Here is a 21767-nt window from a genome sequence, read left to right on the forward strand (position 1 = left end):
TTTAAGTCATAGAGCTCCATTTTCACTAAATTGGTGTACATTTAATAATATGGTACAGACTTCTCTTCAACAAATTTTATTTTAGGTCCGATCCTTAAAAAAACAGAACAAAAACGAAAAACATCCCCCCAAACAGAAGTCTTGAGCAGTAACAATTGAGAGCCAAAGTTTTCACTCTTGCAACATAACAAGAATAAAGTTATTAAAAATCCCAAATTTAAAAATATTCTTTTAGAATTATGATCTAATAGATACTTTTAATAATCTTAAATGACACATGCCTCAACTCTGCTTTTGTATTGTCCCCCTTTGCTGTACCCCATCCCCCCAAAGTATTATCTTGCACTAAACATCATCTGAAAGCTAAACATTATTTCTTAACCATGGCTTACAATTGCTCTGAGGCTTTCCTGAGTCTAATTAGGATTTCCGAGTCATAATAAAGAACAGGGCCTCTCTCTTCACTCACTCTCGTTCTGTGGGAGTTTTAGAATTGTTTAGAGAAGTAGGATTAGAGACATGAGGTACTAATGTGCTTAGGTAATGTATGCTTATTCTTGGACATTTCTGTAGCTGTTTTTAAGTGTTGCAGATTGATCATCTCAGAAGCTGTGTAAGAAGAAAGGATCTCAATCAGATTTCTGACCAGATCTCTTCTTATGGTCATGAGAGTTTGATTTTCATTTAAACAACAGTAAATACAGGCGTAAGGGTTTGAGATGAATTATGTAAGCCCTTTAGCCGTAACTATTACATTCTGCTACCAAATGAGCTGCTGTTCCCACTTTGCTTTACGGGCTCTGTGTAGCCTGTGTTATTGTATCTGCCAAATAAAACCCAACAAACCATGCAAATGAAAAATATAATCTTTTATCTTTCATAGTCACAGGATGCACCCATATATACAGTTTTATAGATAACTCTGCACCAGATTTACTGCGTTAGGACCCTACTGTCTTAATAGGGTGTCCAGAAAGGGAAAACATTTCTTGCTTGGAGGCATCTTCATTTATATCCACCAATGGCATATGTCTTTATTGAAGCTATCCTTGAAAAGTCAGGGATAATTTCTTTCATTATATTTTTAGCTTGTCTTTGTGGTTCAATTGAGATCATGGACTTTTTCTTTAAGGAGAAAGACCCGATAGGTTGTATTCTTTCAAAGCTAGTAGATTTAAATTTGTTTAAAAACAATGGAGGTTTTTCTTAGTTTCAGAGTGGCCTAAATATCTGAAGAACAGTGACTTAAGGAATTGATGACTAGCCCTGCAATACGTCTGTCTTAATCTGGGGCCTCGTATATGCCACTTAGCCATTCTGTATCAACATTCTCCTCCAAGTAACAAAAATCACAACACATCCCATGCCTATGACAGATCTGTGGAGGAGTAACTCACTTCTAAAATGCCTCACAGATGGAATACTCTTTACATATGCTAGAGAACTGCTATGATTCCACTAGGAGTAAAGTCTCTACCACATACACCTGGGTTATTTCTGTACTAGGTCAGAATACCTCTAAGAAAGTAAATGGACACTTTTTCTGGTAGTCTACAGAACAAATTGTACTTCTCACTTTTTCCTGAGTTTGAAGGGAACAGTTGAACAGGTAAAGCACTGTTATTCCCCCTGGCCTCTGGAAAAATGAAAAGTTGTAAGTTATTTCTTTTCACCTCTCCCTTCCTTTTCCCCTCCCTCCCTCCCTCCTTTCCTGCCTATACATCTTTTTGAACTCTTACTAGGTGCTAAAGGTACAGTTGCTAATGCTGTAGAAAAAGTTCTCATCCTGAGGGAGCTATCAAGGAAGATAGTGAACAAAAATGCAGTCAGTATCTTAGATCATGGGAATTTTTTCTTTATTGAAGTTGTTCAACCCTCTTTGTTTCCAGTGCTAATTTAGGCATATGGTTATGATCCAGGTCAGATGTTTTATATGGAGGTTGATATGCCTAGTACCAGGGCCCATGTATGTTATTTAGTGTCTGTTGAATGAATGAATTTCCGAAATGTGATTAGTTAGGTTAATGAATAGGTCATATTTCTCAATGAAATGTCAGTACATCCCCACAGTTTTTCTATAAGATCAACCTAAATCTAAGTAACGAGAGTGCTTGCTGTGAGGCTCTAACTCTATATTAAGAAAACCTAGTTTGTATTGAGCAGGTCTTATCAGAAAAAACAGCCAAACTAATGACCTAGATGCACATAAGGGCATGTGTGTGCGTGCACACACACACACACACACACATGCACACGCACAGGCACACACAGTTGCCCTGATTGTGGCAACACAATGTCTGGAAACAGTTAAATACAAAGTATATTCTAATCCTCTTTACTTTGGGGTTAGCTATTTCATAAAACATTATTTAAGGAAAATGAGCAAGGTACGATTTGACAAATAATAGTAGCATAGGATCAGCAGAGCCCAGGAAGAAATATTGACATCTCTGTCGTATTTACCTTTCTTCTACCCCCACGTCCACCAGCACCATCGCTACCACCCAGGCCTCTACCACAGACTTCCCATGGCGACCGTTCCTTCTCTCCACCTCTCTTCAATCATGCTTCTCCACTGCCACCATCTTCTCACTTTCCTTTATCACCCTACCTCTCCTCTCTAAAGCTATTGTCTTTATATTGTTCGTCTCTGTCATTTGTCTCTGTCTAAAATGCTCTTCTGTTCATGTGTCTTTGTTACAAAGACTTTTGTTGCTGTTCTGTCTTAGTACGTCTCTGCTCCTGCATCTGTCCCATGTTCCAAGTGCTAAGGCATGGCTTGGCAATGTAGATCAGCTGTCAGTTTTTTGCCCTTTTTTTTTTCTTTTCTTTTGCTATGATCTTGCTGGACAGCCTTAGTTTTGTAAAACAACTTCAGGGCAATGGGTGCTCAGTTAAACATGTGCCAAAACATTAAGGTACAGAGCCAGGGAACAAAGAAATCTTCAAGACACCTGGAAGGAATTTGAAATTTGTTTTCTTCTGCATTCATATTCAAGAACCGCTTTTCCTATTGTCTCCCATAAAGTCATTACTGCAGCTTCAACTTAAAATGCTTATTTTTTTTACTGAGTTTAATTTAGATACACATTTGCATTGTAAAATGGGTACTTTAAAAATAATCATTTTAGTCTTAAGCATAAATGCTAGTTCTTTGTAAGGGAAGTAACTTCCTGAGTTGCATGTTATCGCTAAGGGTGAAATAAATTTCTGGAGTGAGATTTAACCTTCTGTCTGCTCTTATTACCAGGAATAGTCTGAATTCGGTATGTATCAAGACTTTCGTGTTAAGTTCATAAGGATTTCTTTATAAGAAAAGGTTTTTATTATGACAATTTTATATTATTATGATAGTTAGGGTTGGTATGCATTTATTAGCCATGAAAGAAAAATGAAATGTTATCTTTGTCCAATGGGTTCATAATGACATTTATGCATAATGAAGTCCTAAATACAAGGGGGGATGGTATTCTTTCATGTATCTTTGGCACCTAGCACATGGAAATTTTACAAGAACCATGAGAATGCAATTCCATATTTCTCTTATGTATTTGTAAGTTCTCAGCAAATAATTTTTGGATGTATCATTTTCCTTTCTGCCGGTTCCTTTCTGCCCCAAAAGATTCTGCTTTTGAGGGTGGAGCAGGCCTAAAACGAAGGAAAAATTTATCCTTGTATTGGAATGCAGACAGATGAAGTTTCTGTCTTTTGGTCAGAAGCACACCACTTGTCATGTAGTAGGTATGCAGTGTCAATTCTGGTAATCTCTCTTACTTCAATTTTTCTAAGCTCATTTGCACCCAAATTTAAGCAACTGAATATAATTAAGAACATTTAAGTATTTAGAAGTTTTATTCTTTCATTTTGAACAAAAACAAACTATTTCTCTCTATACTTTACAGAATTTTAAAACAATCAATACTCAAAGATTTATGTTATTTTAAAAATGGGGCATGAATATCATAGGTTCATATTAAATCTTTCTTTAACAGAATCTATTCATCTGGAAAAGTCATATGTTTCCTCAGATTATTTTTAAAAATTTAATCTAAAAAACCCACAGATAAAATGAAGGCATCTTTTAATTAATATAACTTCTAAAACAATAGAACAGTTCCAACATTCGGATTTTGGAGGAACTGTGTGATGTTTAAGGGTGGTAGACTTGTCTCTACAAATTAATTTTGTTTAGGGTAGTATTTAAATACTTTTTAACTGATTGAACTGACATCAGTGGATGGCAGGAAGGCATTCTGTGTAGCAAGGAAGAGAACCAACCTGGGGTTCAAAAGTTACCTGGGATCATACGCCAATAGAATAATGAATCTATTATAGCACAAAGTTAACTGTAAATAACGTCATCGTATGCATTGTTTTGCCTTCCATATGCCATGAGGCATAATGAATTTAATGGAGAGAGAGAGAGAGAGAGAGGAAAGAGGTGTGGGTTGAGGGGCTGTTTGCTTTCTTCCTAAGTTCTCCGAAGGGGCCAGTCTTGGTCTCAGCCAAGCCTGAGCTATCAGCCTCCTTCAGCCATTATGCTGTCTCTGGATTTATGGTGGTCATGTATAAGCACTGATTTACAGTAAGCAACTCAAAACTGGCTATACAGGAGAAGCAGTTTTGGGAGGACTGTATCTTTTGCTCCTCTCTGCCCTTTAACAGACCTCAGACAGGTTTGAATTATTGGTGTAGGCTCGCTCTGCTTTCAGTATAGGGGGTCCGTTCCCAGTGCTGTGTGTAAACCTGTTAAGGACCTTTCCTCAAGTGTTTATAACATTTCTGTCTTCAGGGCTGAGAATCAGGATGAATTATCTCCTATTTATGGCTTATCATAGTTCAGGAATTTAATAGATTCAAGTATTACAGAATTTATAACCTAAGAAATGATTTGGTATATAATGTGCTTGTGGAATTATTTTATATATGTGTGTGTGTATACACACACACACACACACACACACACACTATGCTTTAGGAAATAATGCTCCTTCATTTCATTATAGTGGTGTGTGCTGCAGTTTGTTCATCTCCTATTTTTACTATTGTGTCAGCTGTGTTTCTGTGTCTCCTTCTCCCTTTAGGCCATTTCAACCTGTTCATTTCTAAAAGCCAGAAGAGAAAGAGAGAGAGGGAGAGAGTATCTAAATAAGTTAATAGAATTTCATGTGTGCTATGACATTGAAAGCGGGCTTAATAGAAGCGTCAACAAATTTTTCATTTTAGTGTATTTTTTCTCTAGATTCAAAACCAGGTTAACTTCTACTCACATTTTGTCACATTTTATAGTTCTTATATTTAAAACGTTACACTTTGGAATATCTGGTCTTTTATTATTAATGCTTGCCTCCCTATTTTTTAAGAAAAAAAATCCAATTATACTTGAAGTTTATAAAAAGTCAATATTCAAAAATTAATTTCACAGATAACTTTTTCAACATGACCTATTGCACAAAGTGTAATAAAAACACTGATTTTTTTTCAGAGGTTTGACCCGTGGTTCACATTTAAAATTCAGACACTCATTTTATGGAGTTGCTCATCAAATTAAGTTTTATTTGGTATATCAATGTTTTATAGTGTTAAATTGTTATTGGTCAGAATGCATTTGTTAGTAAAACATAAATCTTGTTCTCTGGCGAGAAATCTAACCATGAATGGTTAACTTGACTGGTATCATTCTAAATTTCAGGACTCCCAGAAAAGTATGGATTAATTGGAATTGTATTAGGAGTAGGATTCCTCCAGAGGGAAGCAATGGTATGTTTTTCTAATAGTTTAGAGACTGTACTTTTTGCATTTTTTTCCATTGTGGGAGAGAAAAAAAAGAAAGATTATTGGCTCTCAAACTCTGGCAAGTAGCTCTGTATCTTACTAATTTGCTAAGCCAAACAGTCCCTACTTTGAGGAGGGACTTGAAGGGGTGCTTTAGAGTCTGACTTACCTTCCATGGTTCCAGTGGGTGCCCAGTAAAAATAGTCATCATTCTGTAGTATGATACCTCAGAAATCAGTCTTATTTTATTTACAATTTGTAGGCTGATGACTTTCCAAAGATGATTAAAAGTATCATTTTTTACAGTAAGTTTATAACACTTAAAAAAAAAGTCAGAGTAAAAAAAAATTGTCTTTAATGTAAAAAAAGGGCACAGAAAATGCAACAGCAACCAGAGACCAGGGACAAGATGTTTATAAAAATTTAATATTAAATTTAGCTCTGACATTCATATCCTATTACATTGTTATTTAGTTTTTCCATTGGTTCAGATTTTTATATATTTATGCCATTTCTTTCCCAACTAAATTTAAACTCCAAGAAGGAGAGAAGATGTCTCATACTTTTTTGTTGTCTTCTGTATCCATCACAGTACCTTTCTTGAACACAGTAAATACTCCAGAAACATTTTTATTGGTTCTGACAATATATGAATATTCCATGCATTTTCATGAATTTAGAAAATATTTTAAATAATTGAGGGACTACAAACTTGCTTCCTTAAGTATATATTTAATCTACATTTCCTGGCTACACTACTCAGCTCTCAAAATGGATCCTAGTGATGACAATTATATCTAAAAAACAATGCTCATAACTTTTGATGCATCAGTGTCTCCCCCAGCACATCTCTGGGGATTTAACCTATCTGTAGGTGCTTTTTGTAAAACCTTTTGTTAGAGCTGTGGCTTTACATGCTACAGAGCTGAGTTTCTAAACTTTTTATGGATAATCTTAATGTTCTAATTTTCTCATGAACTTCTTATTTCATATGCTGACACTATTAATTACTTTGTCTTTTTGTCCAGAGATGTTACTTTTCCTATTTTTAACTTTTAGTAGGTGAGAAACAACTTTGAGAATGCAAATATTTCTTTTTCCAATTCTTTCCTGAACTTGTTGGTAAAGCATGTACTTTTCACCTGTTTTTAAAAGAGTGTATTTCCTTCATCAAGAATATTTATAAACTTCCCTAACTTTAAACAGGTCACACTGAAATTGGGCCCTCTACCAACCGACTAAAAGATCTAGAATTCACCAAAAGCACAAATGGAATATAGTTCATGGAATAAAAAACTCTAGTTGTCATAGAATGGCCTTGACCTCAGTTATCAATCATGAGGGTGCATGAAAACGTTGAGGAAAGAGCAAAGAACATCACTACTGTTTCTAACAGGATATTCCAATATCAGCTGCAGGAATTTTGTGTGCTCCTGTTTTTACTTCATTAGTAATTCAATATGTCTGATTTGCCTACACAATACTTTCAACTTAGTTTACCCATCTGACCTGGAACAAAGTGAAAGCACATTCTGCCCAGTTGAAAGGTCTCCTGGCAAGTTGGTTAGCAACAGGCTTGCCAGTCTCAGTTCAGTTAGCAAAGAATAAACACATTTCACTTGACAATTACTAGTGTACTAACTTCCTCACTCTGCAGTTTTCTATTTTATATTCTTAGAACAGTCTTCCCCCTTGTTATTCAACTTTTTACTTGTAATTCTTGCCTCTTCAACAAGATTTCCAATTCCTTGAGGTAGAAGTTTCTACTTTTCTTAGTGGCCGTGATGAACACAGTTTAATTGCAAAGAACAGGAATCGAATAAAAGTTTATTTGAAGGGAGGGAGAAACGATACGACAGTCTTACATCTTCTCTCCATAGTTTAACTTTGTGGCTTGAGACGTACCAATTAAGAAATCAGGCTATGGCTTCTGCAAGTATCACTTTTACTGTAGTTCTCTAGAATTTGGTCACTCGGGAATGGCTACTTGTAACACTGCAGATACACGTGACATGAGGGTTCTGCGAGAAATACAGGTGCTCCGCTGTGTCTGCGACAAGACGCCCTGAGAATGACGCCCAGAAACTGCCCGTCTAAGCCGGTGGCGTCCGCTGAGCCCGACGCGCACCTGCACCTGCTGACGGGCCAGCGCGGGACGGAGCGAGGACGTCCCTTAGTCCTACCCTCTGCGATCTGGGAGACGAGGGCCTGAGCGTCGTCACCCACAGCAGCCGGAGCAGAGGGAGCCACCTAATGCCGGACTCAGGTCATGTGTGTCCCGGGTGCTCTGCCTCCGCGGATACCTCAACTTCGAGCAGCCCAGCCCCACTACGTTCAAAACTGTATTTATGGTTGTCAAGGCGCACACCGAATAGCTCGCTCCGCACCCCCAGAGCGCGCGAGGCCTCCTAGCCTGGAAACAAGCCCCTCCCAGTGCAGCTGTCGCCGCCGCCCGCGGGCTCCTTTCACTTTCTCACGGCCAAGTCCCCCAGAGGGGCGCCGCTGCCGCCACCGCCGCTGCGCCCTCCCGCCGGCTCCGCCCGCACCGCCTGGCTACCAGCCCCGCCCGCTCGGGCCCGCCCACCCCAACAGTTTCTGCCTGCGATTGGCACGCGCGAGCGGCAGCTCCGGTTCGCCCCTCCCATTGGCTGGGCCCTCTTGTCAGTCCTACGATTGCCCGCCACTGCCTCCGCCTCTCTGAAAAGCCGCCTTTCTATTGGAGGAGACTGCGTGCAGGGGGCGGGCGGGGAACCCGGTCCGGCCGCTTTCGGTCAATCGCAGCAGCCCAGCGCCGGGAGGGAGGGCGGCGGGGGGGAACATCTGGCCGGCGCCGCCGCGTGCGTGCGTGGTGCGTCCCCCCGCCCTTCCCCCCGCCCCCCCCGCCCCCCCGGCCCGGGCTCCTCGCTCGCTCCTCGCTCGCTCTTCGCTCGCTCGCTCCCTCGCTGTGTCTGGCAGGCTGCGGCCGCCGCTGGGCTGCTGCCATGGGGAGCCGTTGAGAGTGGGGCCTCTTCGCTCCGCCGCGCTCCTCCGGCTGCCAGCGGGGGTGGGTGGGTGGGCGGGAGGGAGGGGGCAGGGGGAGCGGGCGACGGAGCCGGGATTGGGGGGCGGGGGGGCCGGGAGGGAGGGAGGGGGACCCGCGGAGGAGGAAGCCCACCAAGTCCGGCGGCGGCGGCGGCCGGGAGGCGGAGGACGCGGCGGCGGTGGGGACGCGGTGACTTAGGGCCGCTCCGTGTGAGTCCCGGCGCCGGACCCGGCCCCGACCCGGCGCCCCCTCCGGGCCCTGGAGGGCGGGGCGCCGGCTGTGCGGCCCCGGCTGGCGGGGCAGTGCGGGCGGGCGGGCGGGCGACCGGGCCCCGCGAGTGGAGTTAGTTTGTGCGGGTGGAGCTAGGGGTGACGGGGGGCGCCGCAGCGGCGGGGGCCGGGTGCGGGGCCGGGCCGCCGCAGCTGCGGGTCGGGCGGGGTGCGGCCGGTGCAGCTGCGGCTCGGGGCGCGCTCCGGCCGGTGCAGCTGCGGCGGCGCCTCTCGGGGGCGGGGGACGCGGGGCGGGGGCTTGGGAGCGGTGCAGCTGCACGGCGCCGGGACGGCCGTGGCTCCGGGGACCCTTGCAGCTGCGGCGGCGCCCGCGGGGAGGCCCCTCCCGGTCCGGGGCAGTTGCCGGGGGCTCGCGCCGCGGCGGCAGGGAAGCGGTAGCAACCACCCTCCCCCGGCTTCTTACGACTTTTCTTTTGTTGTTGCCGTGACCCGGGTCTGTTTTCTCGTCTGTTGTTTAAGGTGTTTTCCTGCTGCACCGGCTCTACGCCCTCCACCTCCTTCCCTGTGGTTTAACCTTCCTCTTTCCCCTAGTGTTTTATGCACAGCCAACTACGTAAAGATTTGCATTTCTTCCCCCCTCCCTGCTCCGCACCCCCGCCCCCACCTCCTTGAAAAACAAAACCCAACCTCGCAAAACCTCTCCGGACCTGAGGCTGCGAGGCGCAAAGGGGTTGATTTGTGGAGTGGGAGTCGCTGGCCCATTGCGGTGCTCGGGGCTCATTAAACTGTCACTCGCCCCCCACCCCACTGGGTAAATGGGATGATTAATGTCTGATATATTGGAATGAGGCGAGGGCATTTGTGCGGAATAGGTGGTGTGGCTGAGAAGGAATTTATCCCCAAAGAGTGCCTCCTGAAATAGGCATTCATAATTATGTCATTCATCGCGAAGTTAGAGAAAGTTGGGTTTGCGACTTTGGGAAAGCAAGAAGCACAGGATAGAGACCTTGGTCTTTGTTACTCTTTATTTAACTCTTGGCCATGGTTTTCTAATGAGAACGGAGCGGTTATCACCAGGACTGTGACACTTGCGCCTCAGGCCCCAGCGCCTTTTCTGCTGCTCACTCCCACAAGAGTCTGTGGAGACTTCGACATTCACAGATGTCGCAGCCCCTTGCAGGGCACTGGTCAGGCCAGCCTGGGTTACGTTACAATTTCATCAGCCATTCGAAAAGACCCGCAAACCTAGCTGAAAAGTTCCCCAACTTGCTAGACCTGGCTTCCCCCACCCCTTCTCCCTTTCTCCCTGAAAGGTTTTCTTGTGCTCGTGAACGTTACAGAGTGACCCAAAAAAAGATTGTTATGGAACACAGATCAAGGGGAAGACCAAGTTCTCCTTCTGAGCATAAAGTCGGATCAGATATGCAGATGCAGCATTCATTTTAAGTGGCTGTAGCAGGTTGTATCTGTTTATTAATTTGTCTCATTGAACTGAAGTACTTTCCAGGATTTCAGAAAGTGCAGTTTCAGCTTGTTGATATTGAGAGTTGAAATTTGCATTAACTGGCAGGGTGAGAAATTTTACTGAGAAGGTAGTTTTAGATAAGTAGTTATACAAGAGTGAAATAATAAGGTGAACCAGGTTGAAGTAGTAGTTCTGAATAGTCTTCCAGCATTCTGAGACATGTATACCATTATCTCAGCAGAAAAAAAAAAAAAAAATTGAAGTGCCGTAATAATGTTGAAATGGGACTGGAGATGTCAAATGGGTTGGTTTAAAAATATCTCTAAGCTGCCTTTGAAACTAAACGTTGGAGTTGAATAAAAGTGAATCTGGATTTCCTGAATAGCACCGTGGCTTGAGTGTGCTGTCAGTATGTAAGCCAGTCCACCAACTTAAGACAGAAGTGTTGCTATTCCATAAATACAGTAGAACTCCATATGCTGAGTTTTTCAATTTCTTCTGTTAGAAAGTTTGGAAAAAAGGGAGACTTTGAAGTATTTTGTTTATACTAACAGAAGAGAAAAGTTCTCCTAAGAAAAAGCTGGTGGCAGGAGTGTAGAGGAGTAGCATATGGCATTAAAAGGAGCACAGCTGGAGGTAGCATTTCCATCTGAACATGATGTCAGAGCAGCTGACAGCCTGCCATCCCTCAGCCTTTTATTCTAACACACAGACAGGGAGTTAGTGTGTGCGGATCTGTGGTGGAGAAGGTATCTCATTCCTCTCTAACATCATCTCCACTTTGCATCTGTCTCTTAGTCTGCTTTTTTTCCACCGATGTAACAGACCTGGAGCCAGCAAGACTCAGAGGAAAGGACTTAATCAGGTTTATGTGTCCTAAAGGTAGGAGTAGCAAGAGATTAGATGGAGCATATTTCTGTTTTGGTGTTTATTTAATTTTAAAAAATCACATTACTTTTCTAATCCAGTTTAAGAATAAAGTATGAACTTGAGTATTAAATGGACATCTTATTGGAGTTGAGAGTCTTGGGCTTGTTTAGTTTTAATTTTTATCCCTTTTGCTCGATCGGGTAAATAACTTTAATATACAGAAATATTTCAAGTTTTGAAATGTTAAGAAAGGCTTTGAAATACTGCTTTTTGAGATCAGTTTGGATTAAAATCCTTTTTTTTTGTTGTTGTTGTTGTTCACTGCTCTTTAGATTTCTTTTGCTTTTGGAGTCCGGGGGAGAAATAGTAAACTGTTTGGAATCCAGCATTCAAACTTATATGAGAAGATTTTTCTAGTTAAGAAGCTAGATTGTTGTGTAATTAATTCCACTGTGAAACTTTATTCTTCAAAACATTCAGCAGCACTACTGAAACATACAGCTGTAGTGCTTTTATGACCGAAGGTTTTTTTAAAAGAAAAAAAAAAACTTTTGTCCCCAGGAGAATAGTTTGACTGGTTTCCTCATTTCTCTTTCAAATATATATTTAAGAGATCTTTTATTTCAGCATAACGATAATTATTTGCAGGAGTTTTTGTGTTAGCGACTAATTTAGAACTTGTAGATTTGAGCTGCCTGAATTGGCCAGACAGCTGTAATCGCACTCCTCTATTCTTAATCTCTTTATCTGGGCAGCAGCTGCCATATGGCCACAGTCAGCTGGATCAGATGTTTATAAGCTTCCTTCTTCGTCCCTCTCTGTCCTCTCAGCCTCCTAATTTGATCACGGCTACCTTGTGAGCTGCCCTCCAATCTTTATTTTTAGCCCTCTCAAGGATTAGGATTGATGTTAGCTGTGGGGCACTTGAAGTGATTGTATTGTAAATCTTGGTTTATTCTAGCAGTGGCGTCTTGCAGAATGTATTGGGTTAGGATGAAAGTTTTAGCCCATTTTGGGCAAAGTGTAGAAGAAGCAGGGAAGTAATTTTTAAATATTAAATTAATATGTATCCATTTCCCAAATGCAGTTTTTGAGATGGATGGTGTGGAACTTTGCTTCTGGTCATAGGAAAGAGGAAGTCAGGTTTAAGGAGTTGAATTTTGTGGTTGAATTTTGACCCTTTGTACATCTGCGTCTCTCCTGCCTCCATTTTACCCTCTTTCACCAGAAAATAAGGGCAACAGTGCATATTTGAAAGAATAAAAGCTAGTGGGAAAACAAAATATATCAAATTATGTTGAAACAAAGTATTTTCTGTTGACTGAGGTATGGCGGAGTCAAAAGAATAGTTTCTCTTTTACTAGCAAGACTTTTTTTCTTCTTTTTTTGTATGTTGAACCTGTAAAGCTTTTGAGTTTCATTTGAACGTAATATACCTTTATTTAAAAGTTTGCATTAATTTTAATATGGAACTCATTTTGCTTTGCAACAGATCAAAGTTTAGATGAGAATTTTCAGAGTTAAATAAAGCCCTTCTGGTTCTTAATATTCTAGATGTACAGATTTTACAAAGAAATATAACCATTTCTTCTTCTCAGTTCATTAAAAAAAATTTGGATTTGTTCATAGTAGAGATGATCTTTTCCATCTGTTGGTGTAGTTCCTTCTGATCTCATACATGTGTGCTATACCTGCAAATCTTAAGGCATTAACATCTGTTTTTATACACAGGGCTTTTGTTGTTTTAACACTCTGACTTTAAAAGTAAGTTGTTTGCTAATTTCTGGACTAATTATGCGGTTTCATTTTTTTTTTCTTGATTCAGCCAAATGTGTGTTTAAATTGTGCTTGCTAAGTGCAGTCAAGTATCAAAAGTAATAAAATAAAAAAGGATGGTTGAACAAGTTTTCTGAATCTTCCAGAATGTGTTTGGGACTTTTCTTTGTTCATTATTTGAGTTGTTCCCTTTGAAATTAAAGCTATTTTGTAGGTTTTGTAGGGCATAATTTGATGATTAGAGTTAATTAAATTTCTTCTGAAAGAGACCTAAATTCTTATTCTCAGTAAGAGACTACTGAAATTAACGCTTTTAAAACTTGACTAAAAGTTCAAGGAAGGTGGAGATGCATCAGAGACTGTTTGGCTGGGGTAAGAAGTTTCAAAAGTGTACATTTTTCTTCTTGCATTTGGTTCTGTGTGTGTGATTTGGTAGTGCTTGGGTCATTAGCCTGATTAAAATTCAGGGACATGTACCTCCGTGGCCCAAGCTGGTTTTTTTTTTTTTTAATGGGGACTAGAGCCTTGAAAAGTTGTTCCTAAGCAGGCTCTCATGAGAAATTTCTCTCTTCCCAGGTTATGAAGACAGTATGGAGTTTCCAGACCATAGTAGACATTTGCTGCAGTGTCTGAGCGAGCAGAGACATCAGGGTTTTCTTTGTGACTGCACTGTTCTGGTGGGAGATGCCCAGTTCCGAGCGCACCGAGCTGTACTGGCTTCATGCAGCATGTATTTCCACCTCTTTTACAAGGACCAGCTGGACAAAAGAGACATTGTTCATCTGAACAGCGACATTGTTACAGCCCCAGCCTTCGCTCTCCTGCTTGAATTCATGTATGAAGGGAAACTCCAGTTCAAAGACTTGCCCATTGAAGACGTGCTAGCAGCTGCCAGTTATCTCCACATGTATGACATTGTCAAAGTCTGCAAAAAGAAGCTGAAAGAGAAAGCCACCACAGAGGCAGACAGCACCAAAAAGGAAGAAGATGCTTCAAGTTGTTCGGACAAAGTCGAGAGTCTCTCTGATGGCAGCAGCCACATGGCAGGCGATTTACCCAGTGATGAAGATGAAGGGGAAGATGAAAAATTGAACATCTTGCCTAGCAAAAGGGACTTGGCGGCCGAGCCTGGGAACATGTGGATGCGATTGCCCTCGGACTCAGCAGGCATCCCCCAGGCTGGCGGAGAGGCAGAGCCACACGCCACAGCAGCTGGAAAAACAGTAGCCAGCCCCTGCAGCTCAGCAGAGTCTTTGTCCCAGAGGTCTGTCACCTCCGTGAGGGATTCAGCAGATGTTGACTGTGTGCTGGACCTGTCTGTCAAGTCCAGCCTTTCAGGAGTTGAAAATCTGAACAGCTCTTATTTCTCTTCACAGGACGTGCTGAGAAGCAACCTGGTGCAGGTGAAGGTGGAGAAAGAGGCTTCCTGTGATGAGAGTGATGTTGGCACTAATGACTATGACATGGAACATAGCACTGTGAAAGAGAGTGTGAGCACTAATAACAGGGTACAGTATGAGCCTGCCCATCTGGCTCCGCTGAGGGAGGACTCGGTCCTGAGGGAGCTGGAGCGGGAGGACAAAGGCAGCGACGACGAGATGATGACCCCCGAGAGCGAGCGGGTCCAGGTGGAGGGCGGCATGGAGAGCGGTCTGCTGCCCTACGTCTCCAACATCCTGAGCCCGGCGGGCCAGATCTTCATGTGCCCCCTGTGCAACAAGGTCTTCCCCAGCCCACACATCCTGCAGATCCACCTGAGCACGCACTTCCGCGAGCAGGACGGCCTGCGCAGCAAGCCGGCCGCCGACGTCAACGTGCCCACCTGCTCTCTGTGCGGGAAGACGTTCTCCTGCATGTACACCCTGAAGCGCCACGAAAGGACTCACTCGGGCGAGAAGCCCTACACATGCACCCAGTGCGGCAAGAGCTTCCAGTACTCGCACAACCTGAGCCGCCACGCCGTGGTGCACACGCGCGAAAAGCCACACGCCTGCAAGTGGTGTGAGCGCAGGTTCACGCAGTCCGGGGACCTGTACCGGCACATCCGCAAGTTCCACTGTGAGTTGGTGAACTCCTTGTCCGTCAAAAGCGAGGCGCTGAGCCTGCCCGCTGTCAGAGACTGGACCTTAGAAGATAGCTCTCAAGAACTCTGGAAATAATTTTATATATATATATAAATAATATATATATACCTATATATAAATAGATCTCTATATAGTTGTGGTACGGTCTAAAAGCAGTCTTGTTTCCTGGAACTGAAAGGTTGGGGTATTAACTTGTTTTTGCACTTTAGAATAGCATGAGAATCTCACTAATTTAGCATTCTGGTAACAGAAACTTTAGAGCAAGTCGGAGAATAGAGAGGTGTTTTTCTTTCTTTCAAGGGGGGTAGGGGAAGTAAGCCAATAAGAACCTTTGAAACAAATCGTCTTATCACAAAATGCTTTCCTAGGGCCTATTTTGTCAGCACTGCGGTGTCTTTTGAACTCTCTCTTTTTTTCCCACCTTTTCTTTTTTTTTAAGTAGAAATTCCCTCCAGTTTTATTAGCCTCTTTATAGGTCTCAAATTGCATGAATCTTTTCTGGCTGTTGGAAACCTGAATGCTTTTAGACCCAAATGGAAAATTTCTGAAATGCTGGATTATCTATTTTTAAACAAGCAGTTGACTTAAAACTTTCTGTGGCAACTTCTGGTTTTCTGACGGTTCCCAATGAGAGAAATTCTGAAAGTACACTGGGATCACTGGGACGCTGTCTTTGTGAAGGTTTGCTTGGGATGAAAAAGGATATTGCAGCTTCAGCAGTGTTGAACTGTGTGTTGAAAAATGTGAATTACTGTTATTGTATACTGTAATTGATTACATGGGCTGGGGGGGGTGTCAAAGGACTTGACAGGTTGTGTTGATGCTCTTAGTTGAGTCTTGAAAAGTAAATATTAACGCTACAGAAATGCATGAGTTTCAGTATATTTTTTGTCTTTGTTTGCATTGTATAACTTTAACGAGTGAGTTTAAAATTATTTAATTTCCTTAGAAAAATAGCACCATTTGGAAAAAAAAAAAACCCTGGTGTTATGAAGAACGTTAATGCACTGTTTTTATTTTATATAATTTAAATTGACTTTCCCACTGTCTTTAAGTTGAAACTGTTAAGCTGAATAAAAACTTAAGCTGCAAATTGATAACTTCGCTACATAACAAGGAAAATATAAATGTTTACAAAAGGCTTAAAGATTTGCATGTGCAGTGTGCATTTTATAACAAAACTTCTAATTGCACAAAACCCAGGCCAGCTCAAAGTTTAGATGTACACATTTACCCAGTTGAGCGTTTTTAGAGTAACTACTGCACAAATTGACAATAGGTCATTCTCTTTTTTTGCTCCCCTTTTCTTTTTCTCCCCTTCTTCCTTTCCCTCCCTTCCTCCTTCCCTCCCGCCCCTCCCCCATTCCCCCCCCCCCAAACTCATGAAAAGATTCTATGGACTGAAAAAGCCCCAGGCTGAAAGGACTGGACTGCCTTGATTGACATGGGGAAGGGGGTTAGTAGACTATGTGTATCGCGGCAGCAGAGGCTGCAGCCCAACGTGTGGTTTTAATGACCAGCACGCAGGGCAAAGCATTTTGCACAGTGTTTGTTTTCCTGTCTTGCACTTACAAATAAGGTCTATGGGAGTAGCATGGAAAACGTTTGCTGTTTTTCCCTTTTTTTTTTTAATTGCTTTTGTTTAAAATTTGATCGCCTTAACTACTGTAAACATAGCCTATTTTTGTGCTTAAGATACTGAATGGAAAACTCCATTGTGTGTTGCTGGACTGTTTTGGAAATATTTGGTCAAATGTGTGTTAATTTGGCTGTAATGGCATTTAAAGCAAACAAACAAACAAAAAAAGCTGTGAAAATGGCCTTGGAGCATTATCTTTAGTTACTTGAAGAGTTTCTAGTTTTTTTTAAATACAGTTTATGTTAAAATAATTTTTATTAATTTAGAGAAGACAATCAATGTCTGTGAGAAAACGGACTTTCTTTTGGATTTTCTTTTTGTGGTCATTGTGAGTGATTGCTTTTTCCTTTTATTAGTTTCACATTCTTCCTTTGTTCTAAAACTTAGACTGACATCTAGCTTTGACAATCATAGTATGTTTTATTTTCCTGAGGGGGGAATAACTTATAATGCTGTTTAGTTTTGTACTATTGGTGTGTTGGTGAATTTTTAAACTGTGTGCTAACTGCAATAAATTATATGAACTGAGAATTTTTGTGTGTTTTTTAAATTGTGATTGTGTACTACATAGATCCTAAATATGTATCATACATGGCATCTTTCTTTTTAATGCCAATTCTGTTCAGAGCTTATGAATTATTAGAATGCCTTAAATCATTCAAATGGAAGTGTGCAAACATTTTGCTTCTAGTCATTTAAGAAGATACTAAATGCACATTTAAAAAATGTGACCCATTTTCTATAGCCTAGATCAGGAATGTTAAGGTAACTCTCTAGAAATTTGTGAAACCTCAAGTGGCAGCATAGATTTTTTGTAATGTGCTGTACAACTACTAATCCATACACCATAAGTCATATTTTCATGGGTAATTTTATCCTAAGTTGATTGGTCAAATCTATTCTTCTGTGTTCTGGTTTAAGTGGAAAATTGAAGGAGACCGGATGTCTTAATTTGGAAAACTGCTTGGCTAACGACTGGAATTCTAGGCAATCGAATTAGCAGGCATTCGACTGTTCAAGAATAGCTGTATACGTCCTCTTTGTTCCTGGGAGAACTCAAAAGTTCCCAGGTTTTAATTCCTAAGTTTTAACTAAAATGTAATTAAGTTCATGCAACCATTTAAAAAAACTGTTCCGTAACTTTTGTGATCCTCCCAACTTCATGCTTGCCTCATTGGGCTTGTCAAGGTGAGAAACATTTGCTGGTTGACCTAAAGAATTGACAGAGCACTCACATGTGCCGGACAGTTCTATAGAGGAATTGTTACATGCCGTCATCCTAAGTGTGAGCAGGGCTGGCACCGACCTGAGAGTTTTTGTAAATCCTGGAATCTATAATTGTCCATAACTTCCAGCCTTAAAGATACCTATGAAAGTACAGTTTTACGTGACTATTGTCAAAATTAAATACATTTATATTAGTGACCTATAGTAAGGTTAATATTCTTAACTTTGTTGGAAGTGGGATATAAGGTCTGGAGCTTGAAAATGTACCAGTTGTAAGTTCCCTGATGGCTTTGGATGGGAATCCCAAAAGATTGTCATAAAGCGCAATCAGTAATTTACTATTTGGGATCCTACGTTTCCCTTTTTTTGTTGAAACAGGATTTCTGTTACATGAAGCTCACTTGGTTTTAACTAACCAAACATTGTTTCACATGAAAGGGTCACAGCATCTCAAAGCTTTCTGAGGATATCGAGAGTTGTAATTTAGTTCCACTGACTAGCATAATTTTAAATGAGGAGCATTATCTTAACTGGATCAACTTATAAAAACAGTATTTTTACGTGAAATTTGGAAGAAATAACTTCTTAAAACATCCCTTGCAAAACTAGAACAATTACGCAAATCGCCACATTTGATAAGTGAAGGAATCAGTTGTTTATTCACTACATTTTTTAAAAAGGAAATTAATTTTTCACGTAATCATGTTGGAAACCATTCAATTTGCTCTCCCCTTTGACATCGGGCTGATACGTAAGTATATTTTAAATATATGGTTTCATTTACTTTTGAAAACATCTGTTTCTTTTAGATAATCAATTATGCCCTAGATTAATGTGGGCCCAGCATTGTGTGCAAGGTGTACCCTAGGAGATCCAAGAAGTATGCAATGTTAAGGATACTGGTTTTGGATTTCCTTTCTAGTTAATCATGCTACCAGATTAATAGGTGAATCAAGTAGAGTTTTGATTTTTTTGTTGTTGTTGTTTTTTTTTTAAATACGCTTGTCGTGATGATCTACAAACAGGTTACCGGGAGACTAGAAAAGGTAAACATTTTATTAAAATTATATAAGAGCTCACATTAAAATGGCTGAAATATTTATTTTTCAGGTAAAACAAAAGTTTTGAACTGTTATCAAAGAAAACAATTGTTTTTTTAACCCAAGAAGTAATACTACTTAAAAAATCTTGAATCTCCCCAAAGTTTTATCAATAGAACACAAAACATATAAAAACTTGACTTTAAAAATCCCACTGTACCAGATTAGAATTAAAAAAAAAAAAAAACTCACCATCTCAAAATTTCCTGTATTGCGTGACTACATTTTATTATAAAGCTTAAAACATTCTTTGGTTTCTAGTATAATGAGGGAAACTTTCACATACATCTGGATAGGAAACTCAGATGATTTTAGCTTTAATTTGTTGATATTGATCTAAATTTTTCATTATAATTGTTTCCCTGTTTGAAACTTACTGATAAGGTACAGTGAATCGAGTAAGTGTGAATTTTGAAATCCAGGACCGAAGAGCTCAATCCTTCTTTTTAAAGTCATTTGCCATTAAAATGCTAGAGATATACCATTTTTTTTAAAAAGCAATAATTTTATTTTTAAAAGCAAATAACTTTTAGAAGTTTCATTTTGGCTACAGTCCAAGTTTACTACACTGATAGGATTTTTGTCTCTTATGTTAAAAATTTCCTACCTTTGGCCTGCTGAAACATGGCAAAGTATCTTTTGTATGTGATCCTTTGGTCCAAAATGTAGAACCATTTATCTTTTGACTTTGTCAATGTAGTTACATAGAAAGAAACATTTTGTTTCTAGCCTTCCCCACCCCTTCTTAGATTTTCTTAGTATTGTAAAAGGAGAGCTAAAGCAGTCAGATCATACTGATGGCGCTGGAGGTTTTTAGAAATATTCATTCATTTACAGAGACATTTTAGAAATTAAACTTTTAGCATTTTGCAAACTGATCCCTTAAAAATCTTTTCTAATTAATTTCTGTAACTTCTTGTGAAAGAAACTGAACTCCAAATTTAAAACAAATTTAAAACATTGTAACAAGGAAGGGTGAGGTCATAGAAATGAAACAGTAACTTGAAAAGTTTTTAAGCCCAATTACTTTATAAGTATCTGCTTACACTAAATAATTTGTTGAATTAATTGTCCAGATAATTCAGGCTCATAAAATAGCTTTTTCCTAAAATATTCAAGCACTTGAAAGAAATCAGGTTTTTTTTTTTGAGAGAGAAATGAACTATCTAGTTAACTTTCCTGATTCTATTCTAACATTTACTAATGTACTGTTACTCCTGCTCCCTAGGATTAAGTGAGCATGGTACTTTCCTTTGGCTGAAGGGTAGTTTGCAAAACAATTCTGTCAAAACTAAAATTTTTCTTGAAGTTTTCAGGCACTTGTCCCCCTTTCCTAATTGTCCTCAGGAATGGGTTTGCAGTTGAGCTTGCATTTTGCTATAGGAGGCAATTCTCTCTAGTTCGTTTGGCAGGAGAGGAGCAAAAACACAATTTGCCTTTAAAATGTAGCACATTAGTCAGTAACAGTTTCAGTGAGGATATTTAGAGTGGCTTTGAGAGGCCGTGTGACACAGAGAGTCCATTCACCGAAATGACTTATTTACAGTTTATTATAATCTCTGTAGTTAATCATTAAATCAAGTAGCTTTTAGTCAATGTCAATATGCAGGCTTAATATGACTATATAGGAATTTAAAAAAGTCATATTGGCCTAAATATTCAAGTTTGTAAAAAGTATATTTGTAGTTAATATGAAGTGGTACATGGAAAAATGTATTTGAATATTTGTAAACATTTATAGGCTAGATTAACTCTGTTGTTTAAATACATAATGCATGTAAGTACATTGATACTGAGCTTGAAAGACTAGCATAGCCTTATTTACGCGTGCTGTGCCCAATCAGAGCTAACTTTTCATACGGGACAGAGCTTAGAAGAATTAACCACGTATAAGTTTAAAATATAGATTACTCAAAACGATGTATAAATAAGGACAGAGTCACCTCTTTTTAAAAAATCATACTTAGTGCAGTGTGCACTTCAACTTTGAGGGGATTACTAAACACCCTGACACTTATTTGTGTATGTCTATTCCTCTGAAATGATCTGTGATCAAAGTAGGAGCATTTAAGCTTTTAATCTGAACCTTTTAAATTTGTTCTTAAAAACAGACTAAAAATTATATGTATATATGTTTCCTATGGACCATTTTTTGGAACTGTGTCATGTAAATGAGCTGTTTGGTAACATTGAAGTGCCTATTGCATGTTTACTAGACACACCACAATGCTTCCTAGGATGTCTATTTGGATAAGTTCTAGAAAAGCACAATGATACAATAATAGATAATTAAAACATTTAAGAAAAGCATTTATTGCTTGTGAGCCATAGCCACAGAAGTTTGTGGCATCTATTAAAAAAAATCCATTTCTTCTCATTTATAACTATTTCTCTGTGTACTTAAAATCCTCATCAAATAGAAAAAATTTGAGCATAGAACTATATTCCAAGGAAATCTAATTTATAAGGTTATTTCTATAACTAACTGCTTTTGAGAAAGAGGGTCTCTTACATGACAGCAGGGAAAAATGGTATAGGTTTATATTCAAAGCATAGACATTATACACATGCCCTTATTG

The 21767-nt window shown here is 40.1% G+C and overlaps 1 protein-coding gene across 9 annotated transcripts; it reads left to right on the plus strand.

Annotated features, from left to right (window-relative positions):
• The first annotated feature begins 8434 nt into the window (after positions 1-8434).
• ZBTB18 (zinc finger and BTB domain containing 18) lies at positions 8435-17392 on the plus strand. Of its 9 annotated transcripts, XM_081225515.1 has the most exons (4): positions 9268-9838; positions 10368-10486; positions 11291-11374; positions 13715-17392. In XM_081225515.1, exons 3-4 carry the CDS (start codon positions 11362-11364, stop codon positions 15295-15297), a joined length of 1596 nt encoding a protein of 531 aa, XP_081081641.1. In that variant the 5' UTR covers positions 9268-9838; positions 10368-10486; positions 11291-11361; the 3' UTR covers positions 15298-17392. The 9 variants fall into 9 exon arrangements, with proteins under 9 accessions (XP_081081645.1, XP_081081646.1, XP_081081641.1 ...); XM_081225516.1 differs by having other exon boundaries at positions 9268-10486; positions 11291-13126; XM_081225514.1 differs by having other exon boundaries at positions 9268-10486.
• The last annotated feature ends 4375 nt before the right edge of the window (positions 17393-21767 follow it).

The sequence above is a fragment of the Mesoplodon bidens genome, assembly GCF_964165515.1.
Source record: "Mesoplodon bidens genome assembly, chromosome: 2".
In the NCBI taxonomy this organism is placed as follows: domain Eukaryota; kingdom Metazoa; phylum Chordata; class Mammalia; order Artiodactyla; family Ziphiidae; genus Mesoplodon; species Mesoplodon bidens.